This window comes from Stenella coeruleoalba (assembly GCF_951394435.1).
Source record: "Stenella coeruleoalba genome assembly, chromosome: 1".
Lineage (NCBI taxonomy): Eukaryota > Metazoa > Chordata > Mammalia > Artiodactyla > Delphinidae > Stenella > Stenella coeruleoalba.
The window spans coordinates 12,649,389-12,676,859 of NC_137169.1; the positions used below are offsets into that span (position 1 = coordinate 12,649,389).

Sequence of the window (27,471 nt, forward strand, 5' to 3'; positions counted from 1 at the left end):
GACACATAAGGTGCAGTTTCAGCAGTCTGTCTTGTATATAGTTTCCCGGGCAAGGAGGAGGCTGGAAGAGAACTTGAGTGTTGGGAGTCAGCGGCACACCCTCTGGCACCCAGCAGTCAGTGTGATGTGGGAGACGAGAAATGAGCATTTTTAGTCTCGCACAGATAATCCATCCTCTGAACAGGAGGTCTCTAACTCTAGCCAGCTGTGTCGGAAATACACCAGTTTTCAAGTCCAGAGAGCTGTGAATTAATCACCTTTTTTTTTTTGCCTGGCTGTGCTGCGTGGCCTGTGGGATCTTAGTTCCCTGACCAGGGATTGAACCTGGGCCCTCAGCAGTGAAAGCGCGCAGTCTTAACCACTGGACCGCCAGCGAATTCCCAGGGAATTAATCACCTTTGTAGTAGGATTCAGCCTTCCACACAGTAGGTATTTGAGACAAATCAGTTAACTTGAGTTTATGGAGCATTTGCTCAACTGCAAGCTAGATGCTTTTCACATTTATTATTTTTTAAACTCATACATGTTAAGAATTTATTTTTAAAGTTCTTTTTTTTCAGCTTAAGTATAATTGACAACATCGTAAGATATTTAAAGGGTATGATGTGGACTTCCCTGGTGGCGAAGTGGTTAAGAATCCGCCTGCCAATGCAGGGGACACAGGTTCGAGCCCTGGTCCAGAAGATCCCATATGCCGCAGAGCAACTAAGCCCATGTGCCACAACTACTGAGCCTGTGCTCTAGAGCCGGTGAGCCACAACTACTGAAGTCTGCATGCCTAGAGCCCGTGCTCCACAACAAGAGAAGCCACCGCAATGAGAAGCCCCCACTCGCCGCAACTAAAGAAAGCCCGCACACAGCAATGAAGACCCAACGCAGCCAAAAAAAAAAAAAGTGTCTGATGTGATGATCTGATATATCTATATACATTGTGAAGGGATTTTTCCTCATCAATTAACACATCCACACCTCACATATTTACTTTTTTTTTCTTTTTGGCGAGAACTCACATTTATTCTTATGTAGACTTTACCCACAATTCTGAGAGGTAAATGCTCTTAATTCCCATTTTACAGATATGAAAATAGAGGCTCAGAGGTTCAACAACTTGCACAAAGACCGGGTAAGAAGGGATGGCTGGCTTCAGCCCTAGAGAAACTTGAAGCATTCCACAGGATGATTTTTGTGAATGAAAGCACATTGTCTGGACACTATCAGAGAACAGAAGTAGCATAAAGGACAAAACACTGTCTTTCTCTGCTCAAGCCTGCAGTTTTATTAGTAAAGTCTTTGTGACTTGAAATAGAACATTTGCCTGCAATCCAATAAAAGATTAAATAAGCAGTAAGTTAAACTATCAGTTGATAACATATTCTAATTTAGCTTGAGTTTAAATGGGGTGAGTGACCTACAGTTGCAAACTTGACGTCTGATGAAGCTGATTTGAAGTGGCAACACCCCAGCCTCTCCTCAGAAGCTGGCTGGTGCAGAACTCATCTTTACAAGCCATTAAATTAGTCATGAGAAAAAAACCCATCTTTCTCCATACAGGTCTAGTGATTAGAAGCAAAGTCAAATTACCCATGAATCCAAGGAATGCGACCTTCCGTGGGGCTGTCTGAAACCAATTAGGTGTGAACAGACCTGGAAGGCAGATTTCGCCCTACTGCCCTCCCAGCCCGGGCATGGAGGGCTCCCTGAGGGTTTTCCAGTTCTCACTTCCGAAGCTGGAGCTTTAACATCTGAGGACTGTGTACTGTGTGGTCTTACTGAGGTGGCCAAGAATTTTTAGATGCTAACATAAGGGCAAAGACTGTGTTCTCTAAATTTCTAATAATTTAATGTTTGTTCCTTTTTTCTTGGTGAACTTGGCTCCTAGGTGGGAGGGGACAAATCTTGTTCATCTTTACCTTCAGCACCTCACCTCTCACAATGCCAGACACTAGTGCTTTTGAACCATCCCCCCTTTTTTCTTTTTTTTGCGGTATGTGGGCCTCTCACTGCTGTGGCCTCTCCCGTTGCAGAGCACAGGCTCCGGACGCGCAGGCTCAGCAGCCATGGCTCACGGGCCCAGCCGCTCCATGGCATGTGGGATCTTCCCGGACAGGGGCACGAACCCGTGTCCCCTGCATCGGCAGGCGGACTCCCAACCACTGCTCCACCAGGGAAGCCCGAACCATCCCCTTTTAAAGCCAGAAATGCTCATTAAGATTCATTCTTGGTGAGTCAGACGTTTTTCTTAGCCTCCTGATAAAAGAAGCCTTTGTTTCCAGGATGATCTCAATGCTACAACTTAAAAACAGCCTTGGAGTATTCCTAAGAGTGAAAATAGGGTCCACCCGAATGTGCGTTAGCAGGGGAAATGGGTAAATAAGTAATGATGCATCTACGCCACAGAGCAAGAAACCAGTGGTTAAAAAAGCTAAGGTTGAAAATAAATTTCACACACACACAGGTAGATCTTTAGCACCAGAGGCCCTTGTATATCGTGGGGTAAACGTAGAAAGCTGCTGTTATTCACAACAGCTAAAACATGGAAGCAACCGAAATGTCCATTCATGGATCAATGGAGAAACAAAATATGACACATACGTACAATGGAATATTATTCAGCCTTAAAAAGGAAGGGAATTCTGACACGTGCTGCAACAGGGATGAACCTTGAGCACTTTATGCCTAGTGAAATGTGTTACAAAAAAGACAAATACTATATAATTCCACTTATATGAGATAGAGTAGTCAAAGTCACAGAAATACAAAGTGGAAGTATGGTGGCTAGAGGCTAGAGGAGGAGAAATGGGGAGTTAGTGTTTAATGGGCAGAGTTTGAGTTTTGCAAGATGATAACAGCTCTGGAGATAGACTGGAGTGAGGGTTGTACGATAACGTGAATGTACTTAATACCACTGAATTCTCCATTGAAAAATGGCTGAGGTGGTAAATTCTGTATGTATTTAACCACAATGAAAAAAAAAGACAAAATAGAAAGTTGCTAATATCAATATTTTGTACCTTATTTCTGAAGGGAAAAAAACTTTACATATGCTGCACATTGTAATGACATAAAGGTCTGGAGGAAATGTGTGAACTGTCAACAGGGGATGTGAAACTTGAGGAGTTTCCATTTTTAACTTGACAAACTTTTACACTGTTTGCTTTTTCAGTGTTACCGCTTTTGTAGTAAGCGTCAGAGCCAAGGCAGCAGTGGTGGGAATTCATGCTTCCCGTGCGAGGTCTCTGGAGGTCATTTGTGGAACTAACTGGAGTTTATAGCTGTGCTGGAAGTATCTGTAACCTGGCCTCAATGAGACAGAAAAGAACTTACCAAGATTTGGTTTGAAGAATTCTAATACTGAAAGCTGTAGAAACTGGGGTGCCGTATAATGACGAGCCACTGTTTACTGAGCACCCAGAGTAAATGCAGGCATCCTCACACCAGGTGGCTGAGGGTGGCACAGCTAGGAATCCCATTTTACAGATGGGCAAATGGAGTAGCAAAGAGAAGGGACTTGCCCAGTGTCATCAGCTGGTGAATGGCAAAGCTGGGAACAAGCCCCAGGTCCTGCGTGACACCAATTCTATGCTTGTCCCCATCGTAGCCACCCCCAATGGTGGCTCAGTTCTGGAGGCCTGGCCCCCTCTTCAAGGACAAGGACTCCTCCTTCTGGCACCTTCACATCCCACTGCAGCAAGTACAAGGAACAGGCTTGCTTTTTTGTTAATAAAGTAGAATAACATTTATTTATTAAAATTTTTATTATATATGCTGTATTTGTGGGAAATCGAGACCTTTGAAGGAACTCAGATTAGATACAAATTACGTTCAGCTGAGCTGGTTACAGTCATGTTTAGCACGGGAACACTTAAGCTGAAGCTTTCTTTTCCTTATAGGTTGCCATCATTTTCTTGATTTCAGCAATAGCTTTCCCTGGATTCAGCCCCTTGAAAAAAGAGAAGAGAAGCAATACCAAGTGGTAAGTGAAACTGAACGGAAGAACCCCATGACCTTGGGCGACCCAGGACCTCCTGACCTAGCTGGTCAAAGCACGGTGATTACAAACCAAGTCCTTTAATACCCAGGGGTTTGGACTAAGAGCTCTCTTCTGTTTCCACTCTTAGACGTTTGAAAACGGCCAGCTCTCTCTGGCAGGAGCCCTGTCTCACTGAATTCCTGCTGGTGAGGCTCAGTGTGGCAGGTCAACGAGCCCAAGGAAGAGTCATCTCTTCTATGACTACAGTGTCAAAATTAGCCAGTTATCTCTAAAGGTTTCACATCATTACCATTATCATTCAATCATCATCACCAGAAATCTGCATCTGCAAGCCCTCAAGGTATGTGGGAGAAAGGAGCCTCTGTTAACCTTCCTAAGCACCACTGGTTAAGTGGCCCACAACACTGGATTAGCTGCAGTTGGCCTCACAGCTGTAACATCTGTCCTGCACGAGGTATGGCAATTAAACCCAGCGGGGCCAGTCTCCTGGGAGCAGGAAGTGAGATCACCAAATATTTGGTAAGATCAGACAAGCACTCATCTGAGGCTAGTGAAGCGTCCCCTTGTTCAATTAAATTAAATTGTTTATTTTATGTGGCTCTGCGCTGAGCGGCATGCAGAATCTTAGTTCCCGTGCCCCCCTGCAGTGGAAGCGTGGAGTCTTAACCACTGGACCTCCAGGGAAGTCCTGGGTCCCCTCATTTTAGAAGGACAACTTTAACTCTGAAATTAAAGTGTGCAAAGAAAGAAAAAGAAAAAAGATCTTCGGAGAGACAGAAAAGGAAAGAGAAGACACTCTTTAAAAGACGGATATGGAAGGATCCCCGAAATGTGTTAAGTGAGAAAAGGTAGACACTGTGACAAAGGACACGTGGAACATTTGCGTGTAGCACAAACTATCCCTGGAAGGAAGCTGATACCACCACCAGGGAGGGGGCTGGGGAAGGAGGAAGGCCCTCCACAGCACTTCCTTTTGAACGCTGAGCCTGCCCCATCAAAAGGAATTTAGAGTCAGTAAACAGACTGTACCCAGTCCCCCCGTAGGAAGAAGGCACTGGGAGGCGGGTGGCCTGCTTCTAGGCCTGCCCTGCCCCCAACCTGAGAGTGACCTTGGCAAGATGCCCCCACCCCCAACTCCCGCTCATGGGCTCAGCTTCCGAACCTGTAAAGGGGCTGCACTTGACGATTTTTGAGGTCCCTTCTAGTTCAAACAATCTGGGCCTATGTCTAGCCTCACAGCCCCAGTGTCCACCCCTGCTTTACTGAAGGGGAGGGCAGGACACAGAGAAGTCTGTCCTTGGTTGTCTGGTCTGTCTGCTGCCCTCTGCGATGCAAACATTCACGCCTAGGAGCGCACCGCAGGATCCTCCGCGGAGATTTTGAAGAAATACACAAGCCAGGCCCCAGCCTTGGAGAGGCTGTCTTCTGACTGACCGGCTCAAACGAACAGAAGGTCCCATTAAGTGCTTACTATGTGCCAGGCACTGTCCTAAGCGCTTCAGTGGCATGACTTGCCTCAGAAGCCACAAGGCTCGCTGAGCAGAGCCTGGGTAGAAACGCAGGCAGCAGGATGCGGAGCCTGAGCTCTCCCACACTGCTCGGGACCCCACCAGGCCCCAGGCCCACCCCAATGCCGATGGCACATGAGAAGCATCTGGCAGGGGAAGGGGGGCCCTTGAAACACTGTGGAATTACCCAGTCTGGATTTCATGTTTGTTAAGATGCGCTGCCTTTTCTTTCTTTCTTTCTTTCTTTCTTTTTTAAGCTGCTAACTGGTCGTGCTAGAGTTTTCCATCTCGCTGCCTGCTTACTCACTGCACCTTTAAAATGAAATTGCTCTGCCCACAGTCTCTGCTCCAAGGGCAGCCCTGGCTGTTCCCCGCCCACTGACCGGCCCAGGGCTGGCACCTGACGGTAGCTGGCCGGCCAGCTCTGACCGTGCGTGGGCTGCGCCGTGGAAAGCTAAGCTGGGCCAAGGAGACTCCCTCCGAGGAATGTGAGCTGAGAAATGCTGAGAGAAGCCAGGCAGATGCTGAAGCCGTAGGCAGGGTGAATATGAACAGGAAGCAGGAAGTATGAACAGGAAGAGGGAGTGAAAGCTAAGCAAGCAGGAGCCCCGAGACTGAGGAAAGACACGCAGAGGAGGAAGCACAGGCTGGCTGCCAGGGAGCCGCGCGGACCGGCAGCCATGTTGCCACACAGCGACCTTGGGGCCCGGAGAGGGAATGTAGCCCTCACAGCTGCCTGTGCTCAGACGGCTTTCCTCCCGTGGTTCCCACAAAGTCAGGGCAAACCCAGGTTCCTGTTCACGGGTCCTCGTGGCATCCTTGACTCCCACCAGGCCCGTGTGAACCCGACTTGAAAACCCTTCTCAAGGGGGCCTGAGTGAGCCTGTGCCCCGCAACTAAGCGCCAACACCCCCAGGCTCACACGGAGGGGAGAGTGCTCTCTGCTCCCCGCCGAGCACACGTCAGTGCTGGGCCGCACGGGGGGCCGCAGCCGCGTACCTTGGGACAGGAATTCGTGCAGTTCATGATGGTGTGGCAGCGGTACAGAGAGAACGGGTCCTGCAGCTTGGCCAGGCGCTCCTCTGTGAAGTCGTCTCTGGAGTCGATCATCCAGCGATAGGCCTGGGGGAACCGGGGACTGGTGGGCTGAGCTGTCACCTTAACTGGCCAGAGCAGCCCTCTGGTTCAACTCAAAGCTCCAGGCGCGCAGAGGAACAGGAATTCTCAGCTTGGAAGCCATCTCCACACTTTACTTCTTGCCATCTTTCAAGGAAAGGCTCCCAACCCTTTGTAACATCTCTTGATCACCTTGACTAATGAGCCCCACCAACCTTTGAACCACATGCCCCTGGTCGCTGGTGCTTAATAATATACCATCAAGCATCACCTTCTACTGATTTCGTGTTGCTCATTAGCTTCCTCCCTAGAACATGAATGAGCGAAGGCAGGGATGGTGTCCTCGACTCTCTTTAATTGCCTTCAGAGCACCTACCCACTCCCTTTGGGTGAACTGGTAACAGACCTGCACAGAGAGAACATCTGTTCCACTTATTGCTTCTTTTGATTAGCATACCCATCCCAGAAGCCTGAGATCAGCCAGCTGAAAACTGATTAAGCTCCTGGTCACCGGGCCGGCTCCAGCAGTGTTACGGACACCACTTTTACATTTCCCAACAACTCAGATCACTGGTCCAAGCGCCAGCTACAAATGTACCTCATTACTCAATCTTTAATTTGGCCAGGAATCAATCGGTACTGCTAACTGGTCACACAACCACAGAACTTCTCTTTTTGTGGGAAAATGAGAAACAAGAAGTTTCTTTGAGTTGCTTCAGAGTCTGTGAAGAGCACTGGCCACAAATCTAAAAAGTATGAGCTTTCTGGGAACAAAGACAGTGACTCTGTCTGCAGTGAACTACACATATAGTGAAAGACGACGAAAAACAACACTACTTTCTTTCCAAGCAACCCCTAAGCCCAGTACTGCAGGCTTTCACTAGCCTGGAAACAATTTCCAACCTTGCAGCTGGGTAACTGCTCCTCAACGAAATTTCTCTCTCCCCTGCTTCCACGTTAAAAATCCTGTGAGAGGTAGATGGGGAGCCTTCTGACAGATGCAGTCCGGGCAAAGCGGGCAGGTGGGCAGGGAAGAGCCAGCAGCACAGGAAACATCTGAAACATCTGCAAGGCCTGGTGTGCCAACCCGCAGCCACCGCCCCTTGGCGTGACCCTCACCACACTAAGTGAAGGCATTTTGCAGATGAAGCCCCAGATTTACTGAAAGCCAAGTGAAGGTGATGCAACCAATTACCGTTTGTAATGGATGCCAAAGAAGGAAGCCATCGCCCCTCAGAACATCGGTTTCCATTTCTCTTACAGAAATGAAGGAGCGCCTTACCTGCATAAGAACCGCGGGTCCCAAGTACTTGTCTCCATTCCACCAGTAGCTCGGGCAGCTGGTGCTGCAGCAGGCGCAGAGAATGCACTCATAGAGCCCGTCCTGTGCGGGGAGAAAGGGCAGTCAGGAGCCCACCACGGAAGAGGTGGTCGTGTTCTGAGCTGATTAAATGCGAGGTCTGGGGTCAGAGCACGGACAAAGTGCCCACTCGCACGCGAGTCTTCTTGGCAAAATCCTAGGAGTGGTTTGCAGAGATTTATCAGATTCATAAAAAAGATCTTGGAATTGAAATTTAGACATCTGCTGGATTAGAGCCCAGAGTTCTTAAGTCCAAGTACAGTGTATTCATCCTTTAATAAATAACCCCTCACTTATCTTAAAAACAAAACAAAAACAAAAACGTGAAAACAACTTACCACCTCGAATGCAGTCTAGCAGAAATTAAAAAGGCCCTGAGTGCTGAGGCATCTGGAGTCTACACCAGCCTCTGCCCTGGCTCAGCAGACACCTCAAGTTTTCGATAGGAACATCAACATTATCCTAAACAGCCAACCAGCACTGAGCACCATGTGCCTTACTGACTACCTCATTTGATTGTCACAATAATCCTGGGGTGAGTGCTATGAGATTCCCATTTTACAGGTAAGGAACTGAGGCTCAGAGAAGTTAGGTCACTTGCCGAGGGTCACACAGCTGCAAACAGCAGAGCTGGGATGGGCCCCCAGGCGGCCTGACTCTGAAATCCGTCCTCTAACACTGCCACACTGACTCAACACGCCCAACCAGTTCTAACTGGACTTTCTGATTTGGAGAACAACAGAAACTGATTAAAAGTGGCAAAACAGGAGGGCACGCTGACATGTGAAGTGACAGCTGAAAACAGATGACACAGAGTTGATGGTCATGATTGTAACCCAGAGTCTTCAACAAAATTTATGTTCTGTTCAGGCAGCTGGTGAGAGTGTAAACTGGCTCCACTGTCTAGAAAGCATAAGGTCACAGGATTAAGAGCCTTCACGATAGTCATATTCTTTACTTATAAAAGGGTAGTTGTCGATAGAGATTACCTTTGGGTGGTGGAATTATAGATTATTTGAAAATTAGTTTTCTTTTCCAATTACCTATAATGAGCATTATGGCTTTTAAAATCATGAAAAAAAGTTAGGTTCAGCAATATTAATTTGAAGAAGTGAAAAATGCTAAATAAGCAAATGTTTGGTATTTAAATGAGTGAATTTTGACTACCTAGAAAACACGCTCAGGGGAACCCTCCAATCCCTAAAAATAGTACATCAAGGAGATGTTTATAAGCTACAAGCTTTCCTACCTGAGGACTGTGAAATGACAAGCTGGGCCAGGGTGGCCAGTTCCAACCTGGACCCTGGGATGCGTCAGACTCCCTGGAGTTAGAAACTGGGCAGAGCTATGCCCTGAGAACAAGAAACTCTTGGAAGAGAAGGCAGCTGCTTGCTCTGAATTCCAACATCACCACGCTGACCCTCAACATCTTGATGACAACAGAGCTGGGCATTCTTACCAGGACCTTCCTTTCTTAATATTTTATGGGGAAGAGGAGAGGGGCTACATGTTCCCCCAGACCTAAAAGGCAGAATTCATTTATTCATTCACACAACTCATATTTGTTGATAAGACAGCACATGCCAGGATCCTGGGATCCAGAAAGGGGTATAAGACACAGCCCCTGCCCTTGAGGTGCGCTTAGTCTGCTAACGGACTGTCATGTAAACGAATGAAGTGGTGACCCTGAGACAGCACGAGTCCTTCCCTCGTGTAGGCATGATGTTGGGACCTATCTCCATCTGGTCCCCTTCCCACTTCTTCCTCTCCAAAGGACACCAAGTGTGCAGGCAGTGAGTGTGCGTGCCTCCTTCTTAGAGGAGGTAGAAGTGTACACGAGAAAGAGACTACAAGCTCGCTAATAACCCCTTCACTTGCAGAGACTTCATAGCCTGTACCCAGGGGTAGCAACTCCAAGAGTGAGTGGGCCTGCCACAAGCCCACACCGCGTCACTAGACGTGTGGTGTCAGGAAAGCACCAAGTTCTAGTTCCAATTTTGCTATCGGCTTCTCTCACTCCCATCTGCAAACAGGGTGGTGGCAGCAGGACCGCAAACAGCCGGCATGTGTTTTAGTTGCCCACAGGGTTAAAGAGTAACTCTGATTTAGCTGTCAACTTTTCAAGACCTGGCGATCGACATCCTGGTTTCTTTTGAAAAAGACAAATGTCTGGCAACACGGTAGCAGGGAGCCCCTCTAGGCAGAGCACTCCAGGGCCTTGGTCCTCTCTGCGCCCTTCATAGGTTCTCACTACCCACCTGGCCCCGATAGGATGGGTGTCCAACCCTTGGACAGATGGTTCTCAAGTTCCTTTCCAGAAGACGCTGAATGTTCTGCATGATCCCATGCTGTGCCCCCCACCCCCTCTGCCCCTAAGCCCCACTTCCTGACAAACATCTTTGCAACAAAATTCCTCAAGTCAAGACAATGAACAGGGATAATGACCAGTTTCTCACGATCTTCTATGGACTGCAGATACTGCTTCTTGCCTTCCTGGGATTCATCCTTCTTCTTTAAATAAGGCTCAATGGACTTGTACTGGGCATAGAAGTTGCTCAAATCCTGAGGTTAAGAGGAGGAAGAAGAAATGGGTCAGATTCCACCACCACTCCTTAGCTTTCCTACTTATCCCATTTTTGGGACACCGCCCACTTTCCTGCCCTGTGACAGGCAGTAGTCAGACTCTCCTCCTTTGGCATTGATACATGCAAAGGTCACGAAAGGAGAAGTGGTCACATGTAAGCGTGGTTAGGGAATTTCTCCTTCACCCACTTGGGAAACTTTCCAATCCCACAGTCCTTTCTCCTCAGATGCCCTTGAGAACACCCAGTCAGGGAAAGGGAAGGTGGTCAAATATAGGGAGGTAGACATGAAAACACATAAGAATGGCTGCATTCCCAACTGGTATTTGCCACATGAACTCTTTGTTGTTATGGCCAAATTCTTCATTTCTGAAACTGTTCCAGGTCTAAAATTCTGTGCCCTGTTATTCCCAAACAATCCTCACCAAATGAGCTGCTGGATGACCTTCTAGGCCATTTATCTTCTGCCATTCAAATTCCTTAACTAAACTCAAGACAGGAAAAAACCCTGCCCTGAAGAACTATAGCACAACACACATACCTCCTGCCCCCCTTAAAAAAAAAGAAGCGGGCGGGAGGTGCTGGGGTGGTGGGGAGACACACACACACACACACACAGGCAGGAACTCACAGGAACAAGATCCTTTATCACATACATATGTGGAAGAGGGTAGATTTTGGAAACTTTGTTGAGGTTGATGTCAATCCTTCGGGTACAAGCGAGAGTGTTGCCTCCATTGATGTTCATGGCACAGGAGCCGCAGATGCCTGAGACACAGCACAGTTAACACTCCCCTACCCAGCTGGAGGCAGTCCAGCTGCAATTCTCCCTTCCCGACTGTCCTTACTCTACCAGCAGGAGTAGCACTGACATGGAATACACCTGTGCAGAGGTGCCCGCTGCCTTTTCTCCTTCCCATTCTTCTTAGAATGTAGATCTAACGGCTGTAGTTCCAAAAACCATGTTGTGAGACCAGGAGGCAACCCTGAGGTTGGAAGCTATCTGCTCAGGATGGCACTGGAACACAGACGAGCCTGGGGTGCTGCTGGCATCACGGAGGGCCCACACCAGTCCTAGTTCCTTGCTTCATGTATTTTGAGAGAAAAACCAGTTGTTTTTTTTTTTAAGTCACTGTTATTTGAACTCAAACTCTGTTTTTCTTAAGCTTTTTTTTTTTTGGCCGCACCACAAGGCTAGTGGGATCTTCGTTCCCTGACCAGGGATTGAATCCAGACCCACGGCAGTGAAAGCACAGAGTCCTAACCACTGGACCGCCAGGGAATTCCCTGGACTCAAACTCTTAACAGCTATAACACCCCAAAATAAATCAACACTGTCTTGGTCATCTTAAAGTTGAGGCCTGGATACAGACTGTCCAGAGACAGATCTCATTCTATTGTCTCCACAAAGCCTACACTGGGGACATGAAACCCACAAAAGCTGCCTTAGCACTGACTTTTCAAGGAGGATGAGCTAATGTGTAACCAAACCAAAGTAAGCAAAATAAGGTGCTGACCAAGGACCCTGAAACGAGAATTTTCTTAGCCTGGACTCACTTCCTGTGTACGGAATTTCCTAGGTATTTCAGAGTTACAAATGACTACGCGCTCTAAGCCCCTGCTACCACTTCTTCTGAAGCTGTTTTTTCTTTTTTCTTTTTTTGGACTGAAGCTGTTTTTTGAAAGTAGTTAGGCCGGAGAAATGTGGTTACTTGTGAAACTTGGACTGGGTTATCAACTTTCTCTCCCCCTCCCGTTAATCTTAATAAAAGTATAATGGGACACAAGTATCCACTTAAGCAAATACTCCTACAGTTCCCCAAGAGGTCGAATATTATCAGCACATTTCTGTGAGCCTGGCATCCAGCAGAGCAGTGCGCTTTGATAAGAAATGGTATAAATACAATAATAATAAAAATCCAAGGAGACTTCTCTTAAAAAGGCTCCCCTGGAAATTCTCTTCACAAACTACAAGGGAAACAGAAGTAGCCACAATTAATATCATTCTGCCTCATTTTTTTTTTTGCCCACATGGGCCACACCTTGTGTTCTTGGCTCTGAAAGAGTTTTATGGGGAAGCTTACTGAAAAGCGTCTATTTCCTGTGTTGTCAGGACTTATGTGGGAAGGCTGGTACTTAATTACAGCAGAATGTTCCCTAAACAGCAGGATTCAGCCAAACTATCATACCCTTAGCATCTGCTACACTGAATCCAATCCTGTAAGATTAGCTGAATCAAAACAGATGTCTTAGAAGTAGGACTTTAAATGCTTGAGATGTACAGCAGAACACAGATAAAGAGCGATGGGCCAATAGCTATAACGACTTTTTCTTTTATGGAAGGTTATTTTAGGGAGAAAGTTCAATCACAGCCCTTGGTCTTGGCCCCAGCTGCCCTGTTTTGGTTTTATCCCAGGTTTTCCGAGCCCGGCCAGTAAGTGTATCACCTGAGAGTGTAATTCTGGAATCTGACAACTTTGGCTGAGTCCTGGCTCCTGACTCACCATCTCTGTGTCCTTTCAGAAGTCCCTTAACCTCCCTGGGCCTCAGTTTCTTCACATGTACGCTGAGTGTAAATGGTAACAGCACCTGTCTATCTCACGTGAAGTGCACAGAATGGAGTCTGCACAGTCTGTGTTCCACAGCCACCAGGATCAGTTAGCCGTCAGAGCACCCCCGTGTGATTCTTCCCACACCTGAGAACCATCTGAATGATTACTTAGGAGTTTACTTTAAATCAATTCATTTTACCTTAAAATTATATTTAAAAATCATTTCTATCACTGTTACACTGTCATTAGTAATTATATTTTTCTAGTACATAAAATCGATACATAGCTATTAAAGAATGTCGGTATGCACACTGCCTGGAATCAGCAGCACACTGTAGGAATCGCTGTTTACATCCAGAACATTCCTACTGACCACCTGCTCTGTGCACGTGTAATGCTGGGAGCTGGAAGGGGACGCATGTCCCCCTTGTTGGACAAGTGTTAAGTGTGCACGAGCACCAGCTAGAAATTCCCCACTACTCCCCTAAAGAAGAGCTCTGTGGTGACCAGCTAGCATATCTGAGCTGGTCCTTGAAGGATGCAGCAGCTCACAGGGACTGCCAGAAGCAGTAACCATGCAAGTGAAAGCTCCTGAAGGGAAGCAAACTTAGAAACCAGAACTTATACCACAGTTCAAATTTCCAACACTTCTGCCTAAGAAAAGGAAGTGTGACTTGTGGCAAGGTCACCTGGCAGAGCGCTGCAGCCATTCTCCAGGTATCCCCTGGTATCAGTTCTGGCCAGCCCAGGCTTCTTTTGGGAAACAGAACAAAAGTGTCCAAGCCTAACAACAGGGAAGGAAATGCTTACCTTCTCTGCACGATCTTCGGAAGGTCAAGGTAGAATCAATTTCATTCTTAATTTTGATTAAAGCATCCAACACCATAGGACCACAGCTGACCAAAAAAAAAAAAAAAGAAAAAAACTCACAAAAATAAAAGACCCAGTTGTACTTATGTGAAGTTCAATCTCCCTACACTTTATCAAAATATGATCTGAGACAGCTGCATATATTAGCTGCTCTTCTTATCCATGGCCTTCTCAGGTCACATTCAGAATTTTTTCCATAGTTTTATTTTTGCACATTCTTAAACATTTTAAGTACAGCAGAATTCTTACACATGTTAAGTGCCACACTGCAAATACATTTCTAGGAAATGGAAAGCTAAAGAAGAAGAGAAATATTTAGGTTAGGAGACAACTTCCATATACTGGCAGTTTTTATTTTTTCTTCTAAAGCTCACTGAAAAGTTTTCCAAAATAATTTATTTCAAATTTTAGTTTTATTTTTTTGGACAAAAATAGTAAGTAGCTTTATATGGTTAGTTAACAGCTTCCTATCTACAAAGCACAGAGAGCAACGCCCACATCTCACAGGACTGCTGCAGGTGAATTAACATAGAGGAAAATGAAACACTCAGAGCAGTGTCTGCCACAGACATTTGGTCTCACTATGATTATCATCATGCAGAGACTGTGACTCTATGGAAATGGCTTATTCTCTCTGAGCCTCAGTCTCTTTATCTGTAAAATGGAATTATTATTTGTATCACAGGATTATTATGAAGATGAAATAAAAACATACAACAACAAGGTCCTACTGTATAGCACAGTGAACTATATTCAATATCCTGTGATAAACTATAACGAAAAAGAATATGAAAAAGAATACATGTATGTTTAACAGAATATATGTATGTATAACTGAGTCACTTTGCTGTACAGAAATTAACACAACACTGTAAATCAACTATACTTCAATAAAATTAAAAAACAAAACAAAATGTGCAATTGTTATAGCACCTGGCACAGAGAAGCGCTCAGCAAATCTACTTCCTGGTTGCCACTGCTACCTGCGCTCCTCTCAGTAATTTTCTATGAATGGGATTTAAAAAAATATGCGACCCCCCCCTCCAATTTCCTTTCTTTGTCTCTATTTCTTTTTTCCCCTCAGCTTTGAGATTACTGACAAATAATAGTGTGTAAATTTAAAGTGTATAACATGGTAATTTGATATATAGTGAAATGATTACCATAATAAGGTTGGTTAACATACCTGCATTATCTGTACGTATTTCTGCCAACAATATGCTATACCTTTTTCACTGTACCTCTGCTAACACTGGGAATTGTAACCTTTAAAAACCTCTGCTATTCTGAGAACGGAGAAGTTATTACTGTCAGTGTTTTAATTTGAGATCTCTGAATACTACAGTGATTGAATATTTGTCATAAATTCACTGAGCTTTCCTCACTTACCAATTATTTACTGAAAGCCTGCTCTGTACCAGGTTCTGTTCTAAGTGCTAGAGATACACCAGAGGACAAAACAGATGCAAATTCCTGCCCGCACAGAGCGTTCATTCTAGTGGACTAATTCTATAGACTCAGTCTGTCCATGTTCTTTGCCTCTTTGTTTACTGAAGTCTGGGGATTTTTTTTTTTTTTTTCTTTTAAAGATCTGAGCCTACCATCTTCTAAAACAAAAACTCTTCTGTTTTTCTGTACTACTAACTCCCAATACTTCACTTCTGGTCACCAAATGTGTGGGTGTCTTTCCCATGCCAAGCAATTCTGCAACACCAAGTGGGTGTCCCACAGTGTAACTCAATTCTGCCACTATCAATCGGAGTGGCTCACAGAATTAAAAAAAAAAAGTTTTCTGACTAGATTACTGGTTTATTATAAAAGGATCAACCCTGCAACAGCCAAATGGAAGAGACACACAGGGCAAGGTATGTGGGAAGGGGAGGAGAGCTTCCATACCCTCTCCTGCAGGCCACTCTCCCAGCACCTCCTGGAGTTTACCAACCCAAGCTCTCTGAACCGTGTACTTCAAGGATTTTTATGAAGGCTTAATTACGTAGGGATGATTGACTATACCACTGGTCTCTGGTAACTGATTCAACTTCTACCCCCTCTCCCCTCCTGGGAGGTCAGGGGATGGGGCTGAAAGTTCCAGCCCTCTAATCACATGGTTGGATTCCCTAGCAACCAGCCCCCATCCAGTGGTTATCTAGGGGCTTTTTAAGAAATCATCGCATTAATATAAACTCAGGTGTGGTTGAAAGGGGCTTGTTATGAATAACAAAAGATACCCATTTCACCTTTATTATTTTCTGAAGCTATTTCAGGAACTGGGAACGAAAACAAAATATAACAAAAGATGACCCTATAGTTCTTATTCTTTAGGATTACAAGGGTTTTAGAAGACAGAACAAGACCAAATATATACCACAGCATCACACATCTAATACATCTGTTGCTAATCTTGCTCCCGCCCTCAACCAGCAAGTGGCTATCTGACTTCTGATTTTGGTAACCAAAATTTTTTTTTCACTTTTATTTTTTTTTAAAGGCCGCTCCACGCAGCATGTGGGATCCTAGTTCCCCGACCAGGGATCAAACCCGCGCTGCCTGCACTGGCAGCGCAGAGTCTTAACCACTGGCCCCCCAGGGAAACCCCCAGTAATCAAAATTTTCAAACACACATAAAATTTAAATGTTTACATTGTTAAAAACTGACCACTTTTCCCCTTATGATACTATCCTCTTTTAAGTCTAAAAGACCACACTCCTTCCTGAGGTTTGATGAATATTTTGAATTTTCTTCCATTTTAAAATTATTTCCCCCAAGTTGCAAAAATTGCTAATCAACTGCCCCAAATCACTGACTGACTAAACCCTCTTTTGCTTCTGATTTGTGATGCTCCCCCTCCAACCGCCCCATTCTATACTATAATTTTATATATAATGTAGTCTATTTTGGAACTCTTTTTTTTTTTTCTTTTTTTTGGCCACGCCACGTGGCTTGCAGGATCTTTAGGGGAAAAATCTCCTGACCAGGGATTGAACATGGGCCCTCGACAGTGAAATCATGGAGTCCTAACCACTGGACTGGCAGGGAATTCCCTAGAACTTTTTTTATTCTAATGATCTGTCTATTCTTGTCCTGGCATGTTTTAAATTATGTACATCAATTCTATTTATTCGTTTTCTTTAAGTTACAAAAGTTAGTATTTGCATTTTATAAAAATTTCAAATATAAATAGCTAAAAAGCTAAAGCTCTTCCCTTAACCTGTCTCATGCTAAATTTCATAATAGGTAGGCAATATTAAGAGTCTGGTATAAATTTTCTCAGACTTAAAAAAATGCAATATATATATGATAGTATCTTGCTTTTTTCATTCAAAACAACTCGGCCAAGGGACTGTAATTACGTAACCATTTTCCTATGGAAGAAGCATTTTCCTATGGAAGAACCATTTTCCTATGGAAGAACCATTTTCCTATGGAAGAACACTTAAAATCCTTCCCTGTTACACACAATGCTGCAAATAACATTTTGGTACATAGAAATCGCTTGTTCTGGCTATTCTTTGTCCCTTGCATTTCCATATGAATTTTAGGATCAGCTCGTCAATTTCTGCAAAAAAAGGCTGCTGGGGTTTGAGAGTGATTACAGTGAATCTGTATATAAACTTGGGGGTGCACTGCCACCTTAAAAATATTAAGTCTTCCAACCCAGAAACATGAAATATCTTTCCATTTATTTAGGTCTTTGTTAGTTTCTTTCAACAATGTTCTATAGTTTTCAGTCTTGCATTCCTTTTGCCAAGTTTGTTCCTAAGTATTTTATTCTTTTTGATGTTACTGTAAATGGAATCATTTTCTTATTTTAGGATTGTTCATTGCTGGTGTACAGAAATACAATTGATTTTTATATACTTATCTTGTATCCTACAACTTTGCTGAACTAATTTATTGATTCTAATAATTTTTTGGTGTGAATTTGTTAGGATTTTCTATATACAAGGTCATGTGATCTGTGAAAAGAAAGAGTTTCCTTCTTACTTTCCAATTTCTTTTTCTTCCTTTTTGTTGCCTAATTTCCCTGGTTAAAACCTTAAAATTCTGAATGGTTGATGCTAGTATAAAAAAATTATTTTTGCATATTGACCTTGTATCCTGCAACCTTGCTAAATTTACTTAGTATGTTCTTGTAGTTTTGTAGATTCCTTGGATCCTTGGAATTTTATATGTAAACAATCAAGTTATTGGTGACTACAGACAATTTAATTCCCTCCTTTTCGATCTTCATGTCTTTTCTTTCATTTGCCTTTAATGCACTAGTTAGAATGTACAGTAAAATGCTGAATAGAAGTGGAGAGTGGACATCTTTGTTTTGTTCCAGGTCTTATGGATAAAGCATTCAATATTTCACAATTAAGCATGTTGTTAGCTGTAGCTTTTTCCATACATACTCTTTTTTTTAAAAAAAAGATTCATTTTTATTTATTTATTTACCTGTCTATCTGTCTATCTTGGCTGTGCCGGGTCTTAGCTGCGGCATGCATGCAGGATCTAGTTCCTTGGCCAGGGATTGAACCCAGGCCCCCTGCATTGGGAGCGTGGAGTCTTACCCACTGGACCTCCAGGGAAGTCCCTAGATACTTTATCTGGTTGAGGAAGTCTCCTTCTTTTTCAAATTTGCAGAGTTATGGCTTTTCTCCTTTATCCTTTATATGATGAATTACAATGATTGATTTTCCAGTGTTAAGCCAACTTCATATTCCTGAGATAAACTGAAACTTGGTCATTAAGGCATTATCCCTTTTTATAGATTGCTAGATTTGAATTGCTAAAATTTCTTGAGGATTTTTGTGTCTATGTTCACGACCTATACCAATTTGTAATTTTCGCTTCTGTAATGTCTTTGTTAGATTTTGGTATCAGGTTATGATGGCCTCATAAAATGAACTAGGAAATGAATATTCCTTGTTTATTTTCTGAAAGAATATCTGTGTTAGGTTTTTCTTAAATGTGTGATATGATTCACCAGTGAAGCCACCTGGGCCTGGAGTTTTCCGTGTGAAAATGTTTTTGATAACACATTTAATTTCTGTAACATAGAACTATTCATATTTTCTATTTCATCTTATGTCAATCTGGTAAGTTGTATTTTTTCAAGGAATTTGTCCATTTCATCAATTACTGAATTTGCCATAAAGTTATTCATAATACTCTCGGTATCATTTTAATATCCATAGGCTCTCTTTCCATCTTGATACTGAGATTTTGTTTTCTCTTATTTTTCTCCAGTCTGGCTAGGAGATGATCAAATTTGTTTCCAAAAAAACCAACTTTTGGTTTTATTTTTTTCTACCAGCTGTCTTACCCCCAGCCCCCATCCTATTTGCTCTTATTTTTATTATTTCATTTTTCTACTTGCTTTTGGTTTACCTTGCTCTTACTTTTCTGCCTTCTTAGGGTAGAATCTTAGATCATTGATTCTAAACCTTTTTTCTTTTAATGTATGCATTTGAAGCTATAATTTTCCCCCTAAGCACTGCTTTAGATGCATCTTGCATATTTTGAAATGCTATATTTTCATTATCATTTAGTTCAATATCTTCTCTAATTTCCCTTGTGATTTCTGCTTTGATACCTAAAATATCTTGCTGTTACTGCTTTAAATTTTAATTCTACTGTGGTCAGACATTATACCCTGTAAGATTCCAACTTTCTGAAATTTATTGAAATTTGTTTTATGGCCCAGTATCTTAGTGAATGTAGCATGTGCACTTAAAAAGAATGTGTATTTCATAATCACATTTATGATTGTTATGTCTTCCTGATAAAATGATCCCCTTATCATTATGAAATGTTCCCTCTTATTTCCAGTAGTGTTCTTTGCCTTGTAGTCTACTTTATCTGATATTACCACAGCCACTCTTTTTTATGTTTAATGCAGATTGCATGTATATTGTTTTCCACTCTTTCACTTTCAACCTATCTGTGTCTTTATATTTAAAGTGCATTTGGGGGGACTTCCCTGGCAGTACAGTGGTTAAGACTCCACACTTCCACTGCTGGGGGTGAGGGTTCGATCCCTGGTCGGCGAACTAAGATCCTGCATGCCCCACAGTGTGGCCAAAAAAATTTTTAAAGTGCATTTTTTTGTAAATAGCATGTGGTTGGGCTTTGCTTCTTTACTTATTCTGACAATCTTTGCCATTTAATTGGAGTGTTTAGTCTCTTCATTTGATGTACTTACTTATTCTGACAATCTCTGCCATTTAATTGGAGTGTTTAGTCTCTTCATTTGATGTACTTACTTATTCTGACAATCTCTGCCATTTAATTGGAGTGTTTAGTCTCTTTTCATTTGATGTACTTATTGATACGGTTGGATTTGGGTCTATCATTTTACTATCTGTCCCAACACTTTCTCCCTGTTCTCTGTTTCCTGCCTTCTTTTAAGTAGTATTTTTAGATTAAGTAAATGTTTTCAGAATTCCATTTTAGTATACATATATTTAATTTATATATTCCAGTTCCATTTTAGCTATATATCTCTCTGCATTAAAAAAATGGTTACTCTAGAATTATATGTCCTTAACTTTTCAGTCTATTTAGAGTTAATATTGTACCATTTCATGTAACAACATTCCAACCTCTATGTATGTTATATTTTATGTAAGACAATGTTATAATTTTGTTCTGTTTTTAAAACATGTTATTATTTATTTATTTAGGCTGCGCTGGGTCTTTTAGTTGCGGCATGTGGACTTCTTACTTGTGGCAGGCGAACTCTTAGTTGCGGCATGCCAACTCTTAGTTGCAGCATGCATGTGGGACCTAGTTCCCCGACCAGGGATCAAACTCGGGCCCTCTGGACTGGGAGCGTGGAGTCTTACCCAATGGACCATCAGGGAAGTCCCTATGATTTTGTTTTAAACAGTCATATCTATTTTAATAAAGTTAAGACAAAAAAATGGTTTTGTATTTATCATATATAGTGCCTTTTATTACTTTTCTAAGAGTTGAGTTTCCACCTGGCATTATTTTTCTTCAGCCTGAAAAACTTCCTTTTCCATGTGGCATAGGTCTCTGGCCCACCTGGTATTATTTTTCTTCAGGCTGAAAAACTTCCTCTTTCACGCAGTACAGGAAGCTATGACTCCTTTTACTTTTTGTTATCTGAAAATATCTTAATTTCATCTTCATCTTGAAGGATCTTTTTGCTGAATACAGAATTTCAGTTGACAGAGCTTTCCTTTTAGTAACTTAGAGAAGACATTCCACTGTCTTCTGGCTTCTGTAATTTCTGATGAGTAGTAAACAATCCTTCATATCCCTGCATACAATGTGTTTCTCTCATAGCTTTCAAGATTTTGTTTATTTTTATCTTCAGCAATTTGATTATGATGTGCTTGGGTGGTTTTCTGTATATCTACCCTGCTTGGAGTTCACTGAGATTCTATTTATTTATTTATTATTTATTTATTTATGTTGGGCTTGGAGTTCACTAAGATTAAAAAAAAAAATCTATCTCTCTATCTATCTATTTACTTATTTATGGCTGCATTAGGTCTTCGTTGCTCTGTGAGGGCTTTCTCTAGTTGCAGCGAGCGGGGGCTACTCTTCGTTGTGGTACATGGGCTTCTCATTGTGGTGGCTTCTCTTGTAGCAGAGCACAGGCTCTAGGCGTGCAGGCTTCAGTAGTTGTGGCACATGGGCTTAGTTGCTCCGCAGCATGTGGGATCTTCCTGGACCAGGGCTCGAACCCATGTCCCCTGCATTGGCAGGCGGATTCCTAACCACTGCACCACCAGGGAAGCCCTCACTAAGATTCTTGAATATGTAAATTATGTTTCTCACAAGTTTGAGAAATTCTTGGCCATTACCTTTTCAAATATATTTTTTGCCCATTCTCCCACCCCACTCCTTCTGGGACTCCCAATTACACGTGTGTTAGACCTTCTGATACTGTTTCATGGATCAATGAGGTTCTTTTTAAAAAATCTTTTTTTCCTTTTTGTCTTAAGAATAGACACTTCCTAGTAATTTACTTTCAGGTTCACCAAATCTTCCTACTGTCATTTCCAACCTGCTGTTAAGCCTATCCAGTGAATTTTCTATTTCAGATATTGTATTTTTCAGTTCCAGATTTTCCATTGGTCCTTTTTAATTATCAATAGTTTCTAACTCTCTGCTGAGATTTCCTATCCCATCATGAGCGTATCTCCCTTTATCTATGAACACAATTATAATTGCTTAAAATCCTTTCTGCTAGTTCCCACAACTGGGTTGCTTCAAGGCTGGTCTCCACTGATTGTCTTTTCACTTTTCACTGTTTCTTTGTATGATTAGTAATTTTGGGTTGTATGCTGGACCTTATGAGTAACATGCTGTAGTAACCCTGGACTGTATCACGCTCCTCAGAAGAGTGATTTTTTTTTTTTTTTTACACCTTCAGAGAATGTTTCACTAGAGAATTTCAAAGCACTCCCCAGCGCCTCACTTTCTGTAACTGGACAAACACAACACAATTATGAAACTGGATGGCAACAAATCTCAAATGGGCTGAACCAAAGGTGGAAACTCAGGATTATTAGTGCTTCTAAAACCCACAATTTATCCTCATTGGAAAACACGCCCTATGCAACGTGAAAAGTAAATTTCATATAACACGTGATTTTAAACCAGGCAGTCTCAGTGGTTAAAAATAAACAAATTCGTTCATATCTATCTTAGCATTTAATATACTCAAAAATGTGAATTATTTAATAAACAAGCTAAAACATGTTCACTGTTTTTGGATTTGAAAATGTGCTGTCAATTTGAAATCACGCGTTCGATCTGTATCAGGAGACAAACCATCCTGCCTTATCAGGCCTGCATGTGGCAGAGTGAGCCCTGCCCCCTCACCACTCCACCCACCCCCACAAAGAAGAGTCCAACCACAGCACAGCCAATATAATGATTAGACGTATCAAATGTAAACATTATTTTCCCTTTAACGTATTCTCAAAATTTGGCCAAACTCAGTATTTAATACGAAAACCCAGCCTCACAGCAGTGATGCCTATGGGACTATTTCTGGCATTCTCTTGCCTTATCAGATCACCCATAACAAAGACAGTCTAGAAAGAGGCCCGTTCCCTCTTTCAATTCAAAGGTTAGAACTGAAGTAAAGGCAGAGCAAGAGGAAACACACAAACACATCCTCAAACACACCCACACAAACTGCGGCAACTTCCACATCTGACATGACTGAATTTCATTCCAAGCAGGTTTTAATGATAGCTTTGCTATTTAGAAAATTCAAGTAAAATGCTCAAGTAAGGATGTTTCAATGCAAGAGGAAAACAGCGGCTACAACCTTAAAATTTTACTCCAAAATGGAATCAAGACCGACTCTGGCTGGTGGAGACCAGGTGGCAGGGACAGGCAGGTCCCATCCTCCCAAACCTGCACTGCTGAGAACCACAAGCTCCAGGAACTGCTAAGGGTGTCTGATCTCCACCATAAACTTAAGGTGTGATGATTTTCCCTTTTCCTCTGAGAGATCAGTTGGAGAGGACATGATGCAGGAATTACAGTTTTACGTTCTGGGTGAGAAAGTGCTACGCTGCACAGATTTGCTTAAAAAATTTGATTCTGGCAAGCTTCAGGTAAAAATCGTTTTTAAAGGGTCAATTTTTCATTTACATATAACCAATACATCTTATTTACATATACATGACCCAATTTTCATTCAGCTTTCTTCATATGAAGCCTACATTTTAACTGGTATGTAACCGTTATATACTGTCTTTATAGAAAGACTAAATATCCTCTTATTCACAAACAGTTCTGATGATAACAGTTTGTCTCCACATTGAGAACTGAATATAGTTAAAACCTCAATGAATAACAAAGATGAAGACCTAGAGTTGAATCTGTGGAGGGCTGCATCAGCTACTCAAGGAGAGAGCAGCTGCATCTAAGCACAAAGCAGGGATGCCTGAAGACATGGGCGACTGCTTAACGCTGCTACAGACGTGAAATTCTTCTACTGGATTCATTTTTTCTTTTCAAAAAACACTGATTTTTCTAGTGATGTTTAACTTTAAAAAGTTATCTTAGTTCTTTAACCCTCAAAGAACTGCTATATTTAGGCTGCTAACCAAAAAAATAATCAAGAGCATGTACCTTTGTCCATAGTCTCCAAGGGTTAAAGTGCAGGAACTGTCTATAACCTGGTATATGAGGCACCCTATTCCACTTTTTTCTTAAAAGAAGCCTTTCCTTTGGTCTCTTGCAGTTTTTCACTGAGCCTGTCCTTTGTCTCCTCCAGCTTCTCTGTGAGGAGCTCTTTTGTCTCCTCCATCCTGTCTTGCGGATACTCCTTCACAGGAGGTGGCGTCGACATGTAGCCGTGGCTGCGCAGATACTTCACAGTGAAGGAGGTCCCCCCCAGGGTCACAGTGTACTGCGTAGGCATTGCAATCTTCAACAGGGCATATGCTGTTAGTGCATTTCCACTCTGGGAATTTTTCAGAATGTTTACTACGCTGTCAGGTAACCCAGTAAGTTCTAGAAAAGGAACGACATTCACTCCTTTTATGGCTGCATAATAAAACATTCCAAACCAAACACCGGAAGTTATTAGATGCACTGGAATCAAAACTTTCCCATATTATCTAAATGTTTTCTTTTTTTAAAAAATAAATTTATTTATTTTTATTTATTTTATTTTTGGCTGTGTTGGGTCTTTGTTGCTGTGTGCGGGCCTTCTCTAGTTGCAGTGAGAGAGGGCTACTCTTTGTTGCGGTGCACCGGCTTCTCATTGTGGTGGCTTCTCTTTGTTGCGGAGCATGGGCTCTAGGCGCACAGGCTTCAGTTGTTGTGGCACGTGGGCTCAGTAGTTATGGCTCGCGGGCTCTAGAGCACAGGCTTAGTAGTTGTGGCGCACAGGCTTAGTTGCTCCGCAGCATGTGGAATCTTCCCAGACCAGGGCTTGAAACTTTGTCCCCTGCATTGGCAGGCGGATTCTTAACCACTGTGCCACCAGGGAAGCCCTAAATGTTGTCTTAAATCGTTGGTAAGGACTAACTGATCTGTCTTGTAAAGGATCAGGTTCTTCCTTTTTTTGGAGGGAGTTCCTGGGGATGTAGCACTGGATGACAGAACCCTCTTGGGTAAGATATCCTGCTCCCACTGTTTATGGTGAAGGACCCCTGGTTGGCGTGTATGAGCAATGAATGGCTTCCTTTCCTTTGCAGCACACTGGGCAGCAGGTAAGTGCAGCCATCGTTTCCGAGGGCCCGGTACCCAAACCACTCTGGATTCCGACGTATATAAAAGTAATGGCTCCTTTATGTTTTGACAGTGTCCCCAAAGACCAGCTTTATCTGGTTCCATGCATGTCCTACATGCCAGTCGGAATACAATCTTTGGTACATTTCATTGCATTTTGAAGAACGGAGATTGATGGATTTCAGCTTCTATAGAGACTCAGGACCTGAGGCCGCTGCTGCCGCTCCTCGCTGTGCGGCTGCTCCGAGCCCCTCCACCGTCCCTCCAGTGACAAGCCGAGCGTGGGTCAGGGTGCTGGAAGCTGCGGGCTCAGGCGACTCAGCTTCCGGCCCGCCCACCCGACACACCAGCTCCACCAGCCACCCGCTCGCACCCGCTTTTGCCTGTGCCCTCAGTACGGCCTGATTTTTTTTTTTTTTTTTTTGCAGTACGCGGGCCTCTCACTGTTGTGGCCTCTCCCGTTGCGGAGCACAGGCTCCGGACGCGCAGGCTCAGCGGCCATGGCTCACGGGCCCAGCCGCTCCGCGGCATGTGGGATCTTCCCGGACCAGGGCACGAACCCGTGTCCCCTGCATCAGCAGGCGGACTCTCAACCGCTGCGCCACCAGGGAAGCCCCTGATTTTTTTTTAAAGCAACAATTAGTATGGCTGAACTCAAGATCTGGGCACAGTTCATAAATAGAATTTGGGGCTCCCCCTCTGTACTTCTTTCCAGGATTTCCCCCTCATTTTCTGGTGCTATGGTAGCTTCCAAGTATATCATCTGGTTATTCAAGCTAGTGACCACACTAAGACTGTGGGGTTTTCTTGTCTTTGTTTTCAATAAATTTATTTTCGGCTGCATCGGGTCTTCGTTGCTTCGCGTGGTCTTTCTCTGGTTGTGGTGAGCGGGGGCTACTCTTTGTTGTGGTGCGCGGGCTACTCCTTGTTGCGGTGTGAGGGCTTCTCACTGCGGTGGCTTCTCTTGTTGTGGAGCACAGGCTCTAGGCGTGTGGGCTTCAGTAGTTGTAGCTCGCAGGCTCTAGAGCGTAGGCTCAGTAGTTATGGCGCACAGGCTTCGTTGCCCTGTGGCATGTGGGACCTTCCTGGAACAGGGCTCGAAACCATGTCCCCTGCATTGGCAGGCGGATTCTTAACCACTGCACCACCAGGGAAGTCCCTAGACTGTGATTTTTTTAAATCGAGTTTTAGCCCTTGCACTCCCACATCAACCGGGGCTTGCCCTCAGGTAAAAAAAACATGCAGGGGGCTTCCCTGGTGGCGCAGTGATTGAGAATCTGCCTGCCGATGCAGGGGATGAGGGTTCGAGCCCTGGTCTGGGAAGATCCCACATGCCGCGGAGCAACTAGGCCCGTGAGCCACAACTACTGAGCCTGTGCATCTGGAGCCTGTGCTCCACAACAAGAGAGGCTGTGATAGTGAAAGGCCCGTGCACTGCGATGAAGAGTGGACCCCGCTTGCCGCAACTAGAGAAAGCCCTCGCACAGAAATGAAGACCCAACACAGCTAAAAATAAATAAATAAATATTAAAAAAAAAAAAACAAAACATGCAAAAACCGTTTATTTATCCAAGCAACACCCTATACTTCCAAGTGTCAACTCCCTTCCAGTGTCTGCCTGCTTTGGTCACTCTCCTGTGCCTTCAGGTCATTGCTTCTTATATTTATCTTATAAACCAGAGTGTACAGTTATTATTTGTTGAAGGGTTAGTATGAGGGAAACTATTCTGCCATTACTGGAAGTAAACGCAATCACTTTAAATTTTATCGTTAAGAACAGAGTTATGAATTTAACTCTTCCAGTTTTAATCACATCCTGTAGTTTTAATTTGCAATGTTTTTATTTTCTAAGTATCTGATAATAATATTTTTATTATTCCTTAATCAAGTAGTTATTTAAAAGAGTGCTTTAAATTTCCAAGTAATTAGGGTTTTTTTGTTCTTAATATGAATTTTTAGTTTTATTGTATTACGGTCAGAAAATGTGGCCTGTACAATTTCCCTTTCTTTGAATTTTATTAATAATTTTTGGTTGCTGAATATTTGATAATTTTGTCTGAGAAGAAGATTATATATCAATTAACTCTATCTTATTAAAAGAGTTTGTGTGTTGATAGAGTTTAAAAAAAGCATTTAAAGTACCTGTGGTTTTCGAACAATTTTTTTGGTGCCATAGAAGCTTTTGTTCAAAAGAAATACTTACTCATTTACAAATAAAACAGATCATAAAACAAAACAGCGCTGGTTCTACTTGGGAGGTGGAGATGTGGAGTG

The 27,471-nt window shown here is 43.2% G+C and overlaps 1 protein-coding gene and 1 pseudogene across 2 annotated transcripts in view; both read right to left on the minus strand.

Moving 5' to 3' along the window:
• Positions 1–3,742: 3,742 nt before the first annotated feature.
• Positions 3,743–27,471, minus strand: part of SDHB (succinate dehydrogenase complex iron sulfur subunit B) — a 35,106-nt gene continuing 11,377 nt past the window's right edge. The window contains exons 3-8 of the mRNA XM_079928537.1: positions 13,920–14,005; positions 11,189–11,325; positions 10,421–10,537; positions 7,898–7,999; positions 6,499–6,621; positions 3,743–3,940 (exon numbers count right to left, since the gene is read on the minus strand). Coding sequence (XP_079784663.1) covers positions 3,863–3,940; positions 6,499–6,621; positions 7,898–7,999; positions 10,421–10,537; positions 11,189–11,325; positions 13,920–14,005 — 643 coding nt within the window. The 3' untranslated portion in view covers positions 3,743–3,862. The remainder of the gene's footprint in view (positions 3,941–6,498; positions 6,622–7,897; positions 8,000–10,420; positions 10,538–11,188; positions 11,326–13,919; positions 14,006–27,471) is intronic.
• Positions 22,857–25,338, minus strand: LOC307188694 (protein FAM210A-like; annotated as a pseudogene). Its single transcript has 2 exons — positions 24,959–25,338; positions 22,857–24,581 (listed from the first exon to the last, which is right to left on the minus strand). The product of its transcript is annotated as a protein FAM210A-like (transcript).